The sequence below is a fragment of the Lissotriton helveticus genome, chromosome 6 (assembly GCF_964261635.1).
Source record: "Lissotriton helveticus chromosome 6, aLisHel1.1, whole genome shotgun sequence".
NCBI lineage: Eukaryota > Metazoa > Chordata > Amphibia > Caudata > Salamandridae > Lissotriton > Lissotriton helveticus.
The window spans coordinates 713,377,083-713,395,556 of NC_136067.1; the positions used below are offsets into that span (position 1 = coordinate 713,377,083).

At 46.4% G+C, this 18,474-nt stretch overlaps 1 protein-coding gene across 2 annotated transcripts in view; it reads left to right on the forward strand.

The window, feature by feature from the left end:
• The window catches only part of LOC144761503 (trypsin I-P1-like), a 124,306-nt gene that overhangs the window by 78,324 nt on the left and 27,508 nt on the right, over positions 1 to 18,474 (forward strand). For both annotated transcript variants that reach the window (XM_078646833.1, XM_078646834.1), the window contains 2 exons: positions 12,524 to 12,774; positions 15,579 to 15,715. In XM_078646833.1, coding sequence (XP_078502959.1) covers positions 12,524 to 12,774; positions 15,579 to 15,715 — 388 coding nt within the window. The remainder of the gene's footprint in view (positions 1 to 12,523; positions 12,775 to 15,578; positions 15,716 to 18,474) is intronic.

The following is an 18,474-nucleotide window of genomic DNA, read 5'->3' on the forward strand; positions in this document are numbered from 1 at the left end:
CCGAGTCCTGAAGGCGGGGCAGTCTGTTGGGCGGCTCTCCGTCCTTACCAGAGCACAGACCGGCGGGGTGGCCTCCCGCTCCGGTCGTTAGTAATCGGGGCTCCCTCTCCGTCATGGGAGCCCCGCACCAACCCTTCACCTGGGTCCCCCTCCTTCACGGGGACCCCGGGCTTTGCGTCGGCTCCTCCCTCGAGCGTGGGGCACTTACCGGCGGGGTGCGCACCCGCTCCGATCACTTCACCCGGGTCCCCCTCCTACCTCACGGGGACCCGGGGCTTTGGTTCCTCTTCTCCCGGCCTTCCCGGCCGTCCGCCAATCCCTGCGCGGCCTTTACAGGTCACGGCCGCGCAGGCCAATCAGTGCGCGGGGGGGGCGGGCCAATGACGCGGCCGGGCCCCCGTCATGTGACGGGAGAACCTGACGGCCTCAGGGCCTAGCGCGGCCCTTCCTGCACTTCGGCGGCCCTCTCCTGGTACCGGGGGCCGCCGCGACGATTTCCACAGCGGTGGGGGCCCCTCCACAGTCGCGCCGGGCTGCGGCGGTGATTTCCAGCGGCGATAAGGGGTAGGCTCCCTTGTAATTAATTAACAATACGGCAGACAGCGCGCTGACACGAGGGTAGGCTCCTCAGCGCTGTTTCTCCTCACAGTTTCCTCAGCGCCCGCACAGCGCGATTCTCCTCAGCAGATGGCGCTATTTACAGCGCACTACTCCTCAGACCACAGCGCTATTTCCCCTCACAATCTTCTCAGCACTATGGCGCTATTCACAGCGCACTGCTTGTTCAGCAGTCCAGGGGCAGGTTGACTGAGGCAGATTAGTGAGGCACAGTTCCTCGGGGGCACAATCCTCCCCGGGCAGCTCCTCCCGGTCCAGCGCTTCCACAGGGGCCGCAACTTCCCAGTTCAACGCTTAAGGCAATGCAGCAGCAGCACTTCCAAAGGGGGCCACAGCTTCCTGGGGGAACAAACCTCCCCAAACAGCGTCTGACAGGCGCACCTCACGGAGGGGGGGCGAATAGTTCCACAGCCAGCCCCAGGGGCACACTCCTCACCTCCTGGGGGGTTCAAGCCCACAGCATTCCTCCTCATGGGGGCACCTCTTTCCCTCAGCGCTGGCGTAGTTCAAGGTCCCACAGCGTCAGTGTCCTGGGTAGGGGCCCTCCCTTGTCAGGGGCCCATGGGGACAGCAGCGGGGGGGTTTATAGGGGTGCAGGGCCCAGCTCACAGGCCCATGTGGCGGTAGCACCTCACAACAGGCCCCCTCCCTTCCTTGTCCCTGCGCTGACTGACTCTCTGGTGTCACTTCACCCTATTTATACCCTCCTCCCAGGCAGTGCCAGGACCTTCTAGAATGTTGGCACATCTAGCCTAAACTGGTTCTAGGGGAGGGGGTGAGCACCCTGGGTGCCAGGCTTTCCCTCCAAAACTAGGGGTAGCTGGGTAATATAATCTAGACTGCTGACCTATGTCAGTCCAGTGGCAAAACCCATGGCCATGGCATCCATTTTAAAAACAATACATTTCAGTCAGGTAATTACATTTTTCAAAAGGGGTCTCACACCACTCATGGCCTATACAGGTTTAATCCCATGGGGGAGACATTCAAATTAGGGGGTCAAAAGCGAAAAATTTTGGGGGACAAAGGCCAAGTCCAACACACTCAATTTCAAAACCCTGCCACATAGCAAGGTCATTAATTGCAGCATCAAGAACACTCTCCAGATCTTGTTCAGCTTTTGTGTTCCAATAGCATCGTCCCGATTTCGCTCCGAAGCTTACCTGGTCGCTATTGAGTGACCATTGGTCAGATTTCGGAGGATTTATATTTATAGATGAAAAAAGTAATTTATGGTCGCTAAAAACCGTTTCAGTAACCCAAAGATCCTTTAATAGGGCAAAGGTAGAGTTCTCAACTATCATGTAATCTAATATTGATTCTCCCTGATGAGATTTATGCGTAACATTTGCAGGGGAATCAGAAGGGAGCCTTCCATTCGCTATGATCCCACCCATTACAGACAGTTCTTTAAGAAGCATCTTCCCTCTCTTATTTGTTATAATTTTTTCAGGAAGAATGGCTTGGGGGATATGAAGTGATTCTTCTTTATATTTATCGCGAAACAGACTCAAGCTTAGATTAGAGATTTTGCAATTCAAACCCCCTACTAAAATTATCATAGGGGGAGGAGATTTCTCCCCAAGACTCTGAATATAGGCGAAAACTAACCCTGGGCGAAGCACTACGCTACGCTTGCGGAGTTTGCGAAGTTTTCGCAACTTCGCACTACGCGAGCTGCACGTAGCACAGTGCGAACATGCGTAGTGCAGCATAGCGTAGTGCAGCGGTCATTTTTTGCTTGTTCGCGGTCCTGAACGTCATGTTCGCGACCGCGAGCAAGCAAAATGACATCCCGGCGAGATTCTCAACGCGAGGAGGTCAGGTTTCTCATTGTGAGTGGTTGCGCATGCTCGCGACCCCTCTCAATGAGAAACTACCTGTTCGCGTTGAGAAAGCTGCCGCTCGAGTAATAATCTACTCGAGCAGCAGAAAACTACAGCTCGCACTGTGCAAGATGCCGTTTTCAATGCTTGCACAGTGCCGGATGCTTGTCCACACTGTGCAATCATTGAAAACGCATCTTGCACAGTGCGAACATGCTACTACGCAGCTCGCGTAGTGCTACGTGAAGTTCGCTTAGTGCGAAGTGCACTTCGCGTAGCTTCGCATAGCGCTACTTCGCGAACTACGCCCGAAAACCCTTTTTAAAGTTGCGTTAAAACTAACTTCAGGGGGAATATAAGCGTTAGTTAATACTATGGGTTTAGATACCACAACGTTGTCATGGCTAAACAACGTTACAGCTTGAAAAAGATTACAGGAATCTAAATAGTGGGAGAAATTCCATTTTATCCGATTGGATAATAGACAAGCAATTCCCCCCCCTAGCATGGCCTCTCCTGGAGGGAACAGCGTGACCCTCCAGAACAAAATAGTCCCTTCCTATCTGGAGTTTCTCAGAACACCAAGTCTCCTGGAGGCAGATCACACTGGCTTTTAGGGACATAAGGTATTGATTTTTTTCCGGACAGTTCTTTACCCCTGCACAATTCCAAGAAAGTAACATTATATTGTCACTAAAGATGAGGATTGGGAGGGTACTTAATGGTCAATTTCTTAGAAAGAACACCAGGTAACCAGTTCCAGTGAGGAGTTTCATCTTCAACCTTATCCTGAGGGAGGGGCATAGGCGGATTAGGGTAAGATACAAGGCAAATATCTTTAGATACGCGGATTTTTAGATCATCAAAACCGCCAGCTTGTTCTATATTTCCAGGTACTGCCTGCAAGAGGGATAAAGAAGACCCTAAAGGCCTTAAAGACTGAGAGGGTCTACCAAAGGGGAAATTCCCCCAGAAAGGCATAACGTCAAACCCTCTACTCTGGAAATCTTCTGACCTTTGTAAAATTAGATTCACCACTAATTTAGAGTAGAATTTTACCCTCGTTAAATTTACACCCTCTGTCTTCAGAACCCGTACTAGATCTATATCCGTGGTTTGTAACAATTTCAAATTTACCGATTCCTGAAAATACTTAAGGAGCAGTGATCTATTTAGAATACAATCAGCATCAAATAAGGGGAAGAAATCCAGGATGAGGGTATTGACGCTCTCCTCCATAGGGATTTCAGGAGGTTTTTCGCTACTCCTTCCATTTTAGCGGGGTAAGGGCTAGCCAAGGGATTAAGAGAGGAGGATACAGAACCAGTGGAGATGATCTCGTTTTTTTGGGGAAATTGAATTTAACAGATCCCCTTTAACCATAAAAGGCCCCTCAGAAGAGCAAAGATTAGGTGGTAGGAAATCGGAGGTCTGTATTAGAGGGTTCGAGGTATCCTCCGCTATTTTTTCATCCTCACTTTCATCTTTTTGTATCGACAAGGAGGCCTGATGTAATTCTTGATTTGAAACCATTTCCAACTTTTCTTTCCAGAGAATTTTTCGCTGTCTATTTTTTTCAATTCTTCTGAGTAGTCTCCTCTTTTTTGTCCCATACTTTTTAACTTTCCCTAAGTTCTCCTTTTTTCTATCGCCTTCTAGTTCTGGAACCTCCTTGTCACCCACGCTATGCTGTTTATTAAAAATCGGGAAAAGTTCCTTATCTTCCTTAGGGTCTCTTTCATTTGAATCCTTTATTATTGGGGGTGATTCTATATCATCCTTTAACACCATATCTTGAAAGACCTCCACTACTGGAACTATATCAACTGCACAATTTGAGATGGGGGTTTTCAAGGGGAAGACTAATTGTTCCCTATCATTAAGTGGATTGGAAGTGTTAGGAAACCCAATCTTTGACCCAGGAATTTTCTGCCCTACAGGATCTTCTCCCACAGCATCAAAATTAGAGCGGGATTTCTTCTCAAATTTATCGTGTAATGAAACTTTCAGTATTTGGGTTACTGTTTCCAATACACAGTCAGAACTCCCAACAAATTTCTCCAATAATACTAAAATAGAGGAGAGCAAGTGTTCGAGAGAAGACAGGCAATCGGAGACTGGTTTATCCACCCTAGGAGGAAGTAAAGCAGCAATACCTGTTATATTAAGATTCGAGCTCGTTGAGATGTTTAACTGGGAGATATTCGAGGGAGTACTGCTATAAAGGTGGAGAACAGGTGGAACCGGTGTTATAGGGGTTTTTATGAGATCCATAATCTTGTCAGTATCAACCTCGATGTATCTCTTACAGAGCTCCAAATCCAGATCAGAAAGTGCTAGATCGTTATTTTGTACATCTCTAGGGGAAAGTAGATTTGGTTCATATTTATCAGAAGGGGGCACACTAGTTTTAGGAAGAAAAGCATGCTCTAACACTCCCTCCGCCAGGAAAATAACTTCAGGGGAAATTTGTAGAGGGAGAGGGAGACCAGAATTTTTATCTTTTAATTTATACGGGGAGGGAGACAAACAATTGGTCAAGGAGGCAAGACCTTCTCTTAGTGCGGCTGGAGTGATTACTCCCTTTTCCATGTCATTCTCCTGCCCCAAACCCACAGTACCCAATCCCATCAAAGAGGAGGGAACTTTTACCGTATCATCGTGGGCAGATTCAACATTTGATGCTCTAACTTTCCCCCGTTCCCATAGATTGAATAACTGACAGGTACCTTTAAGTTGTATAACATGATTAACCTTATTGCGAAGGGGATTAGATTTTGTTTTAGAACACGACCTTCCAATCAGTACTCTTCCAGACCTAAGCTTTTTGGCTGTTATTTCGAATAGGTCTAGGGGGGGCACAAGGGAATCACAAGCCTACTAATAAACGTTATAACAAATGTAATACTTTTAAAAGGGGTGGGCACAGCACAGCCTTCTTCAGCCTCTGAGGGCCTCAGAGGGCCCGCCCTTTGCCCGGGCTTAGCCCCGCACTTTGACCCGCACGCTGACCCGCGCGCGTCCCGCGTGCGCGTACAATCTATTGTTTAAATAGTAAGGGGCGGTGTCGGGAAGAGGACCAGCTGCGGCTTGTCAGCGCCGCAGAGGCTGCTGATCCTCGCAGTCCCGGGTAGGCTTAGGGTCACAGTCTCCAGCCAAGATATAAAAATAAAAACTCCCCTGAAGTCCTTTGCGCGAACGGCTCCCGTGCAGCGGGGGCCGTGAGAGGTGGGGGGTTTTCAGCAGCGGGTCGGCGGTTTTACTCTCCGCAAGGTCCGTGACAAATAGCAGCTCAAAACAGGAACAGTTCACAGAAGACAAAAGGACATAGTACCTGAATAGTATGACCGTGCGGTGAACAATAAAGCATAATGCAGTTTGAACGAACAAAAATGAAAAAAGGAACGGCATTAGTGTAACAATGTCTATGCATGGCATTGACATGAACTACGTTATCTTGTTGTAGTTCTATCTAGGACCCTAAATTCGATAGCCCTGATTTATGCCCTTATGTGGTTATAATGAATAATATCCTTATAAAGGCATAAGAATCATATCCATATTTAGTCATAGCCCATGCTGTCCAAATTAAGCAAGGCTACTACCCCAGGCTCCTAGCAAGTACAACGAGTTCTGTAAATAAACCAAACCTCCAGCAACCTGGGAATTCCCCATTGCTTTTGTTTTGATTTCGTCCTAGAACTCCTGTGAGCACTCTAAGAACGGCCAGTTCTTAGTGACATCTTTATTGACGTCTTATGTCCAACCTTACATCATACCAACGCTGCCTTAAGCAAACACACGGTGGTGGTTTTGGAGCAGAGCAGCTATCTACTTGCCCGAGAGCCCAGCTGATGCGAGAGCCCACGGACGCTGCCCCTCCCCTTTGACGCACTGAGAGAGACACTGTCTTTTCTCCTGCCGAGAAATCCAGCTCCGGTGTTTCCAGATACCTTCGTGGGTTACTGGGATATCGAGTCCTGAGAGAGAGATACCAGACCTCCTGCTTTCTAATACCCAGGTACGGAGCTGACTAAACCCTTAAAGAGAATTCTTGATTCAGATTCCTTGGCAAAACCAACTTAACTTAAACTGCTACTTACATACTCCTTCCCAAGTATTAGGCTTAGGTCAGGTACACCGGGGTAGGCGTATTTAGAAGCACCAGTTGAGTACTTTAGCCAATGTATATAAGTATGTATATATTTTATCTATTTTAAAGTATCTTATGGCCAAAAAACCATATCCATGCTTTTACAGTATTATTTCTTAATCCTCCTTTTACTGTACGCACTTTACTTTGCTATGAATATTGCAATTGTGGCAATTTATTTCTCTTGTATGAGAAAGAAGACTGCTCAATAAATAACACCTTTTATTGAAAACGCCCGTCTCTCTTTTCTCTGCACTCTGGTGAAACTAAGTATGCACACTTGACTGAGTGAAATAGCTGTCTATTGTTTTCACACGACTCTAGAGATACACTCTTATTCTGAGGGAGCAAAGTTGTCATGTTTTATGGTTGTCAGAAGCTAATCCCTTCTTGTCTATCCAGGGAGGTTAAACTCCTCCTCGTTTATTCGAGAAAGTTTCTAGTGACCTCTGAGCTAGCTGGCAAACCTTAAGTCTAATATAATCAGTAGAGACCTAGTCGACCTCAGTCCTACGTCTACACTGCTGAATATATTATTCCAATGCGCAGAGCCTATTGGGAATATAGGAACTACACTACAAGCTAGCAATATTAATTGTCTTGTAAAACACAATGGTTATCGGATTACGATGATACAAGATAACATAATATCAAAAAGTACTGCAAGCATATGACAGTTCTAGGTTAATGTATTCACAGAGTCAGATAAACAATTGTAGATAAGTGGATTATAAATAGCACAAAAATTCAGTTCTTTCGTTCATCCCGTTATGTTTCAAGGTGTAAAGGTGATAAATCCAATAGTTTTCCCTCATAAGCAACTCCTTTTTGTTGTCTTTTCCTTCTTTCCGCTGAATAACTTCCAGTATGCAAGCCTTTATTTGACTTATATGGTGGTTGAATTCTAAAAAGTGAGCTGCTACAGTTGATTTGGTGGCTTTAGTTCTTATGTTGCTTTTGTGCTCATTGAGGTGAATTTTGAATTTTCGTTCAGTTTGACAGACGTATCCCATTCCGCAGAGGTATTTAAGAAAGTACACAGTGTTGGTGGTATCACAAGTGGCATTTACGCGTAATGGAATTTTATGTCCCTTCATAGGATGTGTGATGCAATTGCCCTTGGTGTTATTACAGCTGTTACCAGTTTAAACACGGAACCTTTGAATCATATTGTGAGATTCAACTGTGCTATTTTCGGGGTCCGAGGCAATTCTTTTTATGAGTAACAATTGGGAGAATGTTCCTTGATAAGTTTCAGTCACGTGTTCATCACGAGGGTGTTTAATAATTTCGGCAATGTTTTTAGCTCTACTGTAGGCAAATAATGGTTCCTCCTGGAAAATATTCTTAAAGTCCTGTTCAGTTTTTAGAAGGGGCCAGTGTCTTCTAATGATTCTCTTGTATTGAGTACTCAAGGTGGAGAATTTGCTTACACATGTGATTCTTTGCGGCTTTTTGACAACTTGCTTAGATAAGAGTTCAGGTCTGCTCCGTGTGTTAACCCTGTTGAGTGATTGTGTTAGAATTTCTACAGGATATCCTTTATCACGGAACCTTTGAATCATATTGTGAGATTCAACTGTTCTATTTTCGGGGTCCGAGGCAATTCTTTTTATGAGTAACAATTGGGAGAATGGTAAATGCTGTTTAAACGGTTGCGGGTGAAAACTGGAATATAGTAGTGTAGAGCGGGTAAATCCTGACCCTGACAAAGTCCAGGACATTAAAGATGCGGCTGCTCCTACCAAAGTCAATGAAGTCCGCAGCTTCCTTAGCATGGTGAATTATTGTGGGCGGTTTATCCGCGACCTCACGACGCTCACCCAACCATTGAGGGAACTCACGAAGGACTCCACCCCCTGGAAATGGGACAAGGAACAAGCTAAAGCATTCCAGGACATTAGGGATGCTCTCTCTGAGGCGAATACTCTAGCATTCTTCGATCCCAGGAAGATGACCCTGATTGCTGTAGACGCTGGCCCGACTGGGTTAGGAGCCGTACTGCTGCTACAGCGGTACACAGAAGATGACTGGGCTCCGGTGGCCTTTGCCAGCCAGTGTCTCACGGACACGGAACAGCGGTACTCCCAGATAGAGAAAGAGGCTATTGCAATACACGGGGGTGCCGTCATTTTCTTCTCTACGTATACGTCAAACCATTTGTTGTGGCAATGGATCATAAACCCCTGCTAGCTCTGTTCTCTGGGACCTCCAGCAAGCCACTGCCTAGGATTGAAAAATGGATGCTGCAATTGCAAAACTACAACTGCCAAGTAGAGTATCAGCCGGGATCCAGAAACTTGGCAGACTATCTGTCACACCACCCAAGAGTAGCCAGTGAATAGGAAAAGGAGGATGCCGCTGATACAGAGGAATATGTCAGGTGTGTCACCGCACGGTCCTGCCCCTTTCCACTCACGATGGATGATCTACGAGAGGAGAACAACAAGGATGATTGCTTACAACGAGCGAAACTGGCCTTAAGACATGGCAACTGGCACAGAGCAAAGGAGGAGTGGAAAAGACTAACTGTAGAAGCTCAGCGCATTATGGACAGCTTGTACAACATCCGGGAGGAACTCACTGAGGACACGACGGGATGCCTAATGAGGAAACATCGACTAGTGATCCCATCGGCTTTGACTGCCCGGTCGTCCCGCTGGCCCTCATTGGTCACCAGGGGATGGTCAAGACAAAGTCTCGGCTACGGACCAAACTATGGTTCCCTCTCATGGATGAGCTAGTGGAAGCCACCGTCTGCTCCAGCCCGTGGTGCCAGGCAACGGGGGAGGCTCCTCGCCCTGCCCCAATAAGAGCCGAGACCACGGAAACCCTGGTCGTGCATCAGCTTAGATTTTGGCAGTCTTCCTGATGGTCGACACCTCTTCGTAGCCATTGATGATCACTCCAAATATCCAGAGGTCGAAGTCAATGCATCACCAAATGCCGCAGAAGTAATTCCAAAGTTGGAAAAAAATATGGCAACTCACAGCCTCATTCAGGAGCTGAGAACGGACAATGGACCTCCCTTCCAGGGCCAGGAGCTGGCTGCCTACCTCACGGCGCTGGGTATTCGGCACCGGAGGATCACACCCTGGTGGCTGCAGGCTGATGGTGAAGTAGGAAGATTTATGCAAACGTTGAATAAGTTAATACGCATCGCCAATGACAAAGGTCAGTCGGTGGATTTGGCCATTTTCAAATTTCTACAGAGCTACCGCCAGATCCCCCACACCAATACGGGGGTGGCCCCCACCCATCTACTCATGGGGTGAGTAATCACTGACTCTATTCCACATCATCCCCAGTGGCGTCCAGTAGTGCCGGATAATGCTCACATAAAAGCTCAACGCCTAAAGGCCGATGCTCAAGTCAGCTAACAACGGCGTGCCCAGCCAGTGCAGATAGCAAGAGGTGACCTTGTGCTACTTAAGAATAGAATGACCAGCAGCAAGTTCCGACTGCCCTATGAGAAATATCCGTGACTGTAGTCAATGTGAAGGGCACTAGAGTTATCGCAACCAGAGGCCAAGAAACAGTAACCCGAAACGTGTCATACTTTAAGAAGTTCCAGTGAACCCGGCCGTCGGACCGGTCTATCACCAGGGACAATCCGCTGGGGCCATGGAGACAGACAGAAATGAATTGAGACCTGGGAGCAGAGCCGCCCCGAGTGCTGGTGCATGACGATGTTTCTGACAGAGCCTCAACTTCTGAGGCGGGTTCCGAGAATGAAGAGTCAGGCAAAGAACCCTGTGAACTCTCTGAGGATCGAGGTGATTCACAGGATGGACCCGAAGAGAGAGGGCCCAGTGGGCATAGCTGTTCCAAGTATCGACTTCGAGGGAATCCTGAGCTGACCCGCAGGTTGAGGGACTACTTCACGTAATAATGTTCCTATTTGTATTGGTCAATGTTTTCTAGAGCGCGCCAGTGAGTGCTGTGGACTGCCAGGGGCGGCTGAGCGCTGAAGTTAGAAGCTGATTGTTGTTTGATGTTTGTTGGGAAGGAATGTTGTGTTGTACCTGTGATGTAACTGGTACGCTGCGCAGGGTCATGTGACCTGAGTTAAAATAAATGGTGGCGTGCGTACGTAAGGACAGTCAGGCGTACGACCGTGCTAGCCACACAACTGCATCCCTGGCTCCTGGTCTTCATTTGTCGCCGTAGGCTCCCCACAAGTTGCCGCCTTTCATCTGACGAGGTCGCGTGCCACCACGACCCCGTCAACACAACAAGCCCCTCTGTGCCAATGAGTCAGATGTGCAGAGTCTTTGACTTTTGCGAGGCCCTGCACCAGCCCCAAGGTCGACAGTGCACACTGTGGATGGTCTTTGACAAAGCATATCGTTTTCTTTAACTTACATTTTGATTCGACATTTCACAATTTGTAAAAAAAAAATAATAAGAAAATGTTCCTAGATCCATCTAGTTTTGGGCATGAGAATCCTCAGGATAATGTTTTTTTTCCTTTTTGGAGGCAGTATCTGGTCTCCTGGGACCACCTCACATCTGCCCTAGTATTCCAGGATGCTTCTCCTGCTCTATTATAATGCTCCCAACAATAGGTATGAGGTGTGTGTGACGGTTGCTCAAATTAAGTCCATTGCCCCATAGATAAAAGGAAGGTGTACTCACATCAAGTAAGAGTTGGAATAAGGAGACCGTCTTCCTGTTCAGAAGGCAAAGTCCATTATTCATTAAAAACTATGTTGTTGGATGTTGACACCAAGTTCTTGTTGCATGGGTTGTAACCGCAGCTCGTCGCCAGTGTAAAATTCAAGTTGAAATGAAGATGAAGAGGCTCCAAGTAGAATAATTGTAGAAAAGTTTAATGCAGTACAAATGTTTCCATCCATCCAGCAGCCTGTGTCAGATGCAACTGACTGCAATCAACAATATACTGATCACCATGGTGCTCCTTAAACATACACAAGATGAATACAGAAAGAGAAAGATGCAGGAAACAAGTAATTTGCAGGATGTTACAGGCTCATCACCTGTTAGACCCATTTTCCTTATATCCCTGGCACTACCCCTCTGATCCACTTTTGAGTGGGGTGGATCAGGGGTGTGCAAGGCTGCTGCAAGGCTCTCCCCGACCCGGTCTCGAGTCAACTATAGACACTTAGGTAGCATGCCTTTCCCTTGGTCCTTGCGCTGCCTGGGAAATTATAATATGTAGCACCCATTGTGCCTGAAATACTTTGCGGCACACCAGACCGCAGGGGTGACAGACGCTGCAATGGATACTTGCACTCCCAGTAGACAACATGAGAGGAACCGCATCTCTGTTTACCTGTTGCAGCACTTTATCATGCGGCGGGAGCCCCGCCACTCTCTATCTCATGCAGATCCAGTGAAGCTGGAGAGGAGCCAAGCCGAACGCAACTGCTCAAACGGCTGCCATCTTGCTCACACACGGCTGCCATCTTCCTCCCTTTATTTCTCCTTAGTACTTCTTTTTTCTATGCGTGCTACATTCTGCATCTTATATGCTCTGCGAAGGAGAGCATGCCATGAAAATAATTTGGCGTTTTACTGTCATTTTTTTGTGCCCCTTGCAGACTTTTAAAACCCATTTTGAAACTTTGTTTAAAGTTCATACACAGCAAGAGAGAACAAGCTCCCACAGTCCAGCCTTTTCCTTTCTTGTTTTTATAGTTCTGGTATATGTGAGCTAACCCCACTTACATACTAAAATATTTAAATATATTCCTTGTTCTGGCACTGTTGTTTAACATTGATTTTTCCTTCTTTTTCATCCAAAAGTCTTGCCCTCCCCCTGAGAATGTCTCTACCTCTATAAATAATGTCATTCTCTACTGCCTTGTTTATCTCCTTTCACTCCACAATGTATTTTCTCCATGCTGATTATCTATCCCTCTCCCTCTCTCTGATTTGTAATCATATTTTCCTTTGCTAGACCCGGCACCATGGTGGCCCGCCTTGGTGAGCAAGTCCGATCTGAGTTTGATTTCACTGAACAAGACATAGCTGCTGTGAAGCAAATCCAGCATCCGAATTACAATCCCGAAACTCTGGATAACGACATCATGCTGATCAAGTTTGCTCAGCCGGCACACTACAACCAGTATGCTCATCCGATTCCGAACAGCTGTGTGGCCGCTGGCACCTGGTGCACTGTGTCTGGATTGGGAGACACAATACCCGACGGTAAAATGTCCATTAGATATAAACTGGCTGAAAAATTGAATAATTTTTGTCTGGTAGAAAGTATGTAAAAAGGTGCACAAAGTATGTTTTGTATTTCGGTATCAGTACATATAACCTTTGTGCTTCGATATGTATTGCTGCTTATCGTCCTGTCTACCTGCATAGTCCTTTTATTATAACGTTTCTGTAAGTCCAATGCCCGCATTTGCAAAAATGTACTGATGCCCACAGGACGCAAAGTAATGTAGTGCGGCCCAGCAGTAAGTAAACAGATGCCATATTTTGCGTTGTCTTATGAAGGGTGCCCAGGCAAACCTTCAGCAGATTTCGTTCCAGTTTCTTTTTTATTTTTTAGAGAAGCAATAAAGTTGCTGCGCTGTGTTGCTTAAGAGACAGAAAACAACACAGAGCCATATTTATTTAAAATGGCCCGCTGCTACTGACATTCCCTGCACTGATGCATTGAAAAGGTCTTTGCATTATGTGCAACCTTGCAACAAGGAGCAGAGGTCTATGTGTGTTGTATAGCATATGATTTGTACTGGAAGCATACCATTCAAGTACAGATTCCTAAGCCTAGATAAAGTATTAGTGCAGCTCACGCAGTGGATGTGTGATGTAAACTGCAGACCGCATGCAATGTGCGGCCTGCTTGAAAAATGTCCCTTTTTTAATGCTTGCTTCAAAGAGACATTATGTTTTTTATGCGAGCCCCGTTGGCCTATCTTGTTGGGTTTCATGTCAAAATCTATGGATGTTTGCATTAATCCGTCAAATTTACACTCCAGTAATGGTCCCTTCCCACAAATTGAAGCAAAGCGCTATTTGCACAGAAAAAGGGCACATTTCTAGAGCCAAATGTCCTTTGTGCTGGAAAGCTAATACCCTGGCAAGACTTTGATTGGGTTTGCGCCCCTCCCTGGCACAAATCTTTAATAAATGGGTGCCCTGGAGCCACATCTTAATTACTACTTGATTTTCAAATACCATTTTGTACCGCACATTTACATTTACTGAGAGATGCAAATAACAGGTGTTACACGTGCACAATTTGATGGCACTCAGTTTACTAAAGACAGAAGGATGGGAAACCTGGGTTGAGCTTGCAGAGGTTTGAACGCCTTTATGAAATGGACAGCTTGAGGCTCCACGCTCAAGAAACACTGCGGCAGGATCTGTGTGGATCACTGGAGAGGGCGATCTGTTCTTTGCTGGTGATAGCTCCAGCTTTCATGTCAAACTCTTACCCGTCAGCGCTAGAGTTCAGAGCATGAAAACCCAACCAGGTGAAGCAGAGTTTCACCTCCCAGAGAAGATGCTGGCATGGGCAGAACTTACCAAATCTCACAATGCACTGTGGGGCTGAGGCCTACATGACACCAGGCATATAAATGCTCTATGGGAGCTCTGGAGGGAAGCCTTCCGAATTTCCTTCAGATAAGTTCCTGGACAAAAGAGCAAGAAGGAAGAAAAGGAAGTGGGAAAATGAGCTCACATTTATATTTCTTTTTGCTGGGATGGGTCTTTTCTCAGTTTACTATTGGACTCAAATCACACTTCACTGATAAAGCCCAACAAGAGCAAAAACATTCTAAGATTTCCAATGCAACAGTCCTGCATGAATTGCCGGGCCAGAGGAGCAGGCCTGGTAATTCAGGTAGGGCTTTTGCTCCTGGAGCAGGGCCGAGTATAATTTGCAGATGGGTGTGAGCTGTCTGGAGTAGGATAGAGGGCAAAAGAACAAGGGCCTGGAATGCGGCCCCAGGAGCTCAGTTTAATACAAGCATTCCAACCACTGCTTTTTTGTTTCACAATGGGGGAGCCATTTTACATAAATCATGTCATCGCGACAAGAAGAGAGTAGAACGCTTAAGGGAGACCCTGCATGCGCAGCAGAGGGACAAATTGCTCATGTTCTAGGGTGGCGTGTTCTGAGTTACTGCGTCCAGCATGTGGCTGAGCACCCACACTGGCAAAACCACCCGGTTGTCATCATGCTCATGCCCACCCAGAAGTGGGTTCCACTACCTGTTCAGGGTGCAAGGGGTGAATCACAGCATCAGGGTCAAGGAATGCGGCACTGGGAGAAAGAGGTCAAACTTGGACTTCTTTTTTTGTTTCCAAGGTAAACACCATGATTTGCAGGAAGATGGCATGGTCAAGCCTTATAATGGACCATTAACAAGATGGTGGCCAGTGCATAGGATGTTGTCAGAGGATCCCATTGCACGAATAAATAAAGACTTTTTCCAGTGATGTGAGTTCCTGTAGACCATATATAATGAGGCACCTGTAAGGAAAGGACATGTTGTAACATAATTGTTCCCTTTTTATTCATTGCATTCTTCACGTAATTTGTGTTCCTGATTTTAGATTGTTGTAACTAAACAATTTGATGGACTGTTCTCCAATAAGTTTGCCAAGAGTGTTTTTTTCACTTTATGGGGTTCTCCTTCTATTTGGGGCCCTTTTTAAGTGCTGCTTGGCACCTTTCAAATACAATATCCTGCACAGGGTGGCGCTCTGGCTGCTTGGAGAAGTCACCCTTTCTTCAGGCCATCTAAAAGGTAACTGAACAAACCTTTCCAGTTCTTGAAGCACCATTCCTTAAAATGATGTTTTGCAATCATACATGGGTAACCCTAATGGCAGATGCATTTCAGGTGTTTGTGATCATAATTACAAATGCACTCTAGCTAATGCTGACATATATATTTATTTTATTCATTCTCCTGTGTGTTTATGTATAACTCTACTGCTCCAGGAAAAAGAAATAATAGTATAATTGTGTCTTCTCATTCCAGTTCAGAATGCGGATAATCTCCAGTGCCTGAATGTGCCTATCATCGCCAGTGGACAGTGTCAGCAGGCCTATCCAGCGGTCTACACCGACAACATGATGTGCGCCGGATTCATGCGCGGAGGGCAGAGCACTTGCTACGTAAGAATGACAAGTGCTCCTGCTCTTAGCTGCAGTCGGTGCTTCATTTGTTGGCCCATCTTTACCCTGCCCCAGTGCTTTAAGTGGGCCGGGTCTTGCCGGTGCTCAGCACTGGCAGTTCTTAAAAGCTGGTGCCAAAACGGGTCTCTATCGGGCTTTCCATTTTTAGCCTCGGGGTGGGGGAAAATAAAAAGGAACGCTGCAATAGTAGCACACGTCACTGCTTTTGATGTAACTTCAAAGTGACTCGTTTTTCAATTTCAAACATGAGCACCAGTTACATTTTAGAAGGAACGTTAATTTTTTGAATCACACGATGTTGAGGGGGTATCAGGATCGAACCTGCTATCTGATGTTCGAAAGTTGGCTTTAGCCATAACCTCGCCTACAAGAGGTGAACTATTTTTAATGTTATGTAGAACAAAGTCATAGGTGTTGCTAATTTGTAGGTGTAATGCTTCTTGCTGTATTACATATCTGGATGAATGTACAGAAGCAGCAAAATACCAGTCGAGCGGCACACTATGCTCTGCACAGATTTTTAGCGTAAGTGTTTTAAGCCACGCCCTTAATTACACTGAGCACGCCCCAACTCGGCTATGCAGCGAGCGCAAGGTAAATAGTTTTATTTATTTATTTACTTAGACTACTCCATTCCGTTGTATGTCCGAGTCCACTATCCCCACCCTGCCCCTCCCATGCCCCGTCTCACCACCCGCCAGCACTCCGTCTGCGAGCCGCCACTGATAAGTTGGAACAAACCATTAAAACTGAGCCTTAAGACACTGCCAGCAGGTTAGAATCTCTCTCTGTCATTGAATCAAGGGCCTGAAACACTAGCAGTAGGCCTCATTCCCGTTTTCAGTAAATCTCACAGTTCCTGAGAGTGGCAATAGATCAAAATAATGGGTAGGTTGGTAGGGGAATAGTTTTTTTTTGTTTTTAGAAGAGGGAAAGAAGAAGAGAGATAGAGAATGGATGTTTGGACAGACAAAGAGAGAGAAAGAGAGAGAGAGATAGAAGGAAGCGAGGAAGGGAGAGGTGCAGGTTTGAACATTGACGGGTAATTTTGATTTCCAGGCTGGCACTGCTGGTGCTTTACATGTGAGACCAACTGATTGCCGACCAGTGCACAAATTAGTGAGCTGGCCTCGGATTGGACCCAACAGAGAACACAGCTCTTGCTTCATCAGCCTGCAAAGCACTGACAAAGGAGTAGGCAGAAGGGAAACACAATCACATATGTGCAGACCTCTCAAGTTTTGAAAATTCTTTGGAGCGAGAAATAATTAGCATATTGGTTGGCATGATAGGAAGCAATACTGAAGTATACAAAAACAGATTGGATAGAATGCTTGAATTAATCTCAGCCATTTGGTAATTACTCTGGCCTGCATTCCAGTCCTTCATTATTTTGCATACCATGTCACCCCGGTTTGCACCTAGCCATATGCAAATACGTCTTGGCCCTGCTCCAATGCAAATGGCAAGCCCAAACTACCAGGCCAGGTCCTCCCTGAATTGGAACATAAGGAAATTAGGACCAGTTTCAACTCGATTAGGGCTGTTAAAAAGTGGTTGTTGGTTGACTGGGCGATGAGGCATGGTCAAGCAGCAACCACAATCCTAGTCAGGGTAAGAGGCAGGCAAACCCTAAATTAACCTGTGCTTACCCTCCAGTAGCTTGACACAGAGCATTCAGGCTTACCTTTACAGGCAGTGTAAAGTCTTTTTGCAATATTTTAAACAGTGAAACAATGAACACACCACACTAAATGATTCCACACCAGGTTGGATAAATAGTGCTTCATTTCATAAATACAAGACCAAAACGACCAAAATCCAATAAGTGGAACTTGAGTTATGAATTTTTAAAGAATAAAGTAAACTGTAAAATAGCACTTACAAACAGAGAGCGCCAACTGGGGATATCTGTTCGATTTGACCAGGACAAAGACAAAAGTGCAAGCCAACCAGGATGGAACGCAGGCTGGCTATAGGGACCCAGTTAGGCCTGCTGAACCAAAGTACCATAAATCCTGGTTGTGGATCATTTGAATGAATCCGTGCCGAAGATGTGTCAAGCAGCAAAGCAATGCGTCAGTTCTGTGGTGCAACGAGGCTGCGATGCAAGATCTAGCTGCGTCGATGTCAAGGATCCTGTCAACAGAGCTTGCAAATCGAAAGCCGGTGCCAAGGAAGTGAAGAGCAGTGGAGACGATGTTTCAGTTCCGATAAGCGGTGAAGCTATGCAGAGGTTCGGCATCATCGTTGAGGCTGCTGTTGATGAGAGATGCAAGGTGCTTGAGCTGGGAAAAGCGTCACATAGTGGTGGTTCTGAAACCGATGTATCAGTCCCAAGAAGAGGGATGCAGCAGCAATGTGAGTCATTTGCGACGGGTCCAATCCATGGGACAGCGGTGCTGTGTCGGTTCTGCTCGAAGATGCACCACTCAGCTGAGGACTTTTGCTGATTCTGCTCGGGGATGCACCGCTCAGCAGATGATGCATTGGTTCCACTGGTAAAGCACCCATAGGCCCGCTTCCATGCTCCAGGACTGGGGTGGAATCACTTGGCAGGGTAGATTCACAGATGTCAGAGTTCAGGTGCCGAGCAGGTTGGTTGGAAGTCTTTTATCTCAAAGACTTCAAATCAGGAGGCCAGCTAACTACACCTTGGAGTCACTCTGGGTTGAAGTTATGCCTGTCCAGTCTTCCACAACCAGGCAAGAGGGCAGCAGGCCAGCATAGCAGGCAGT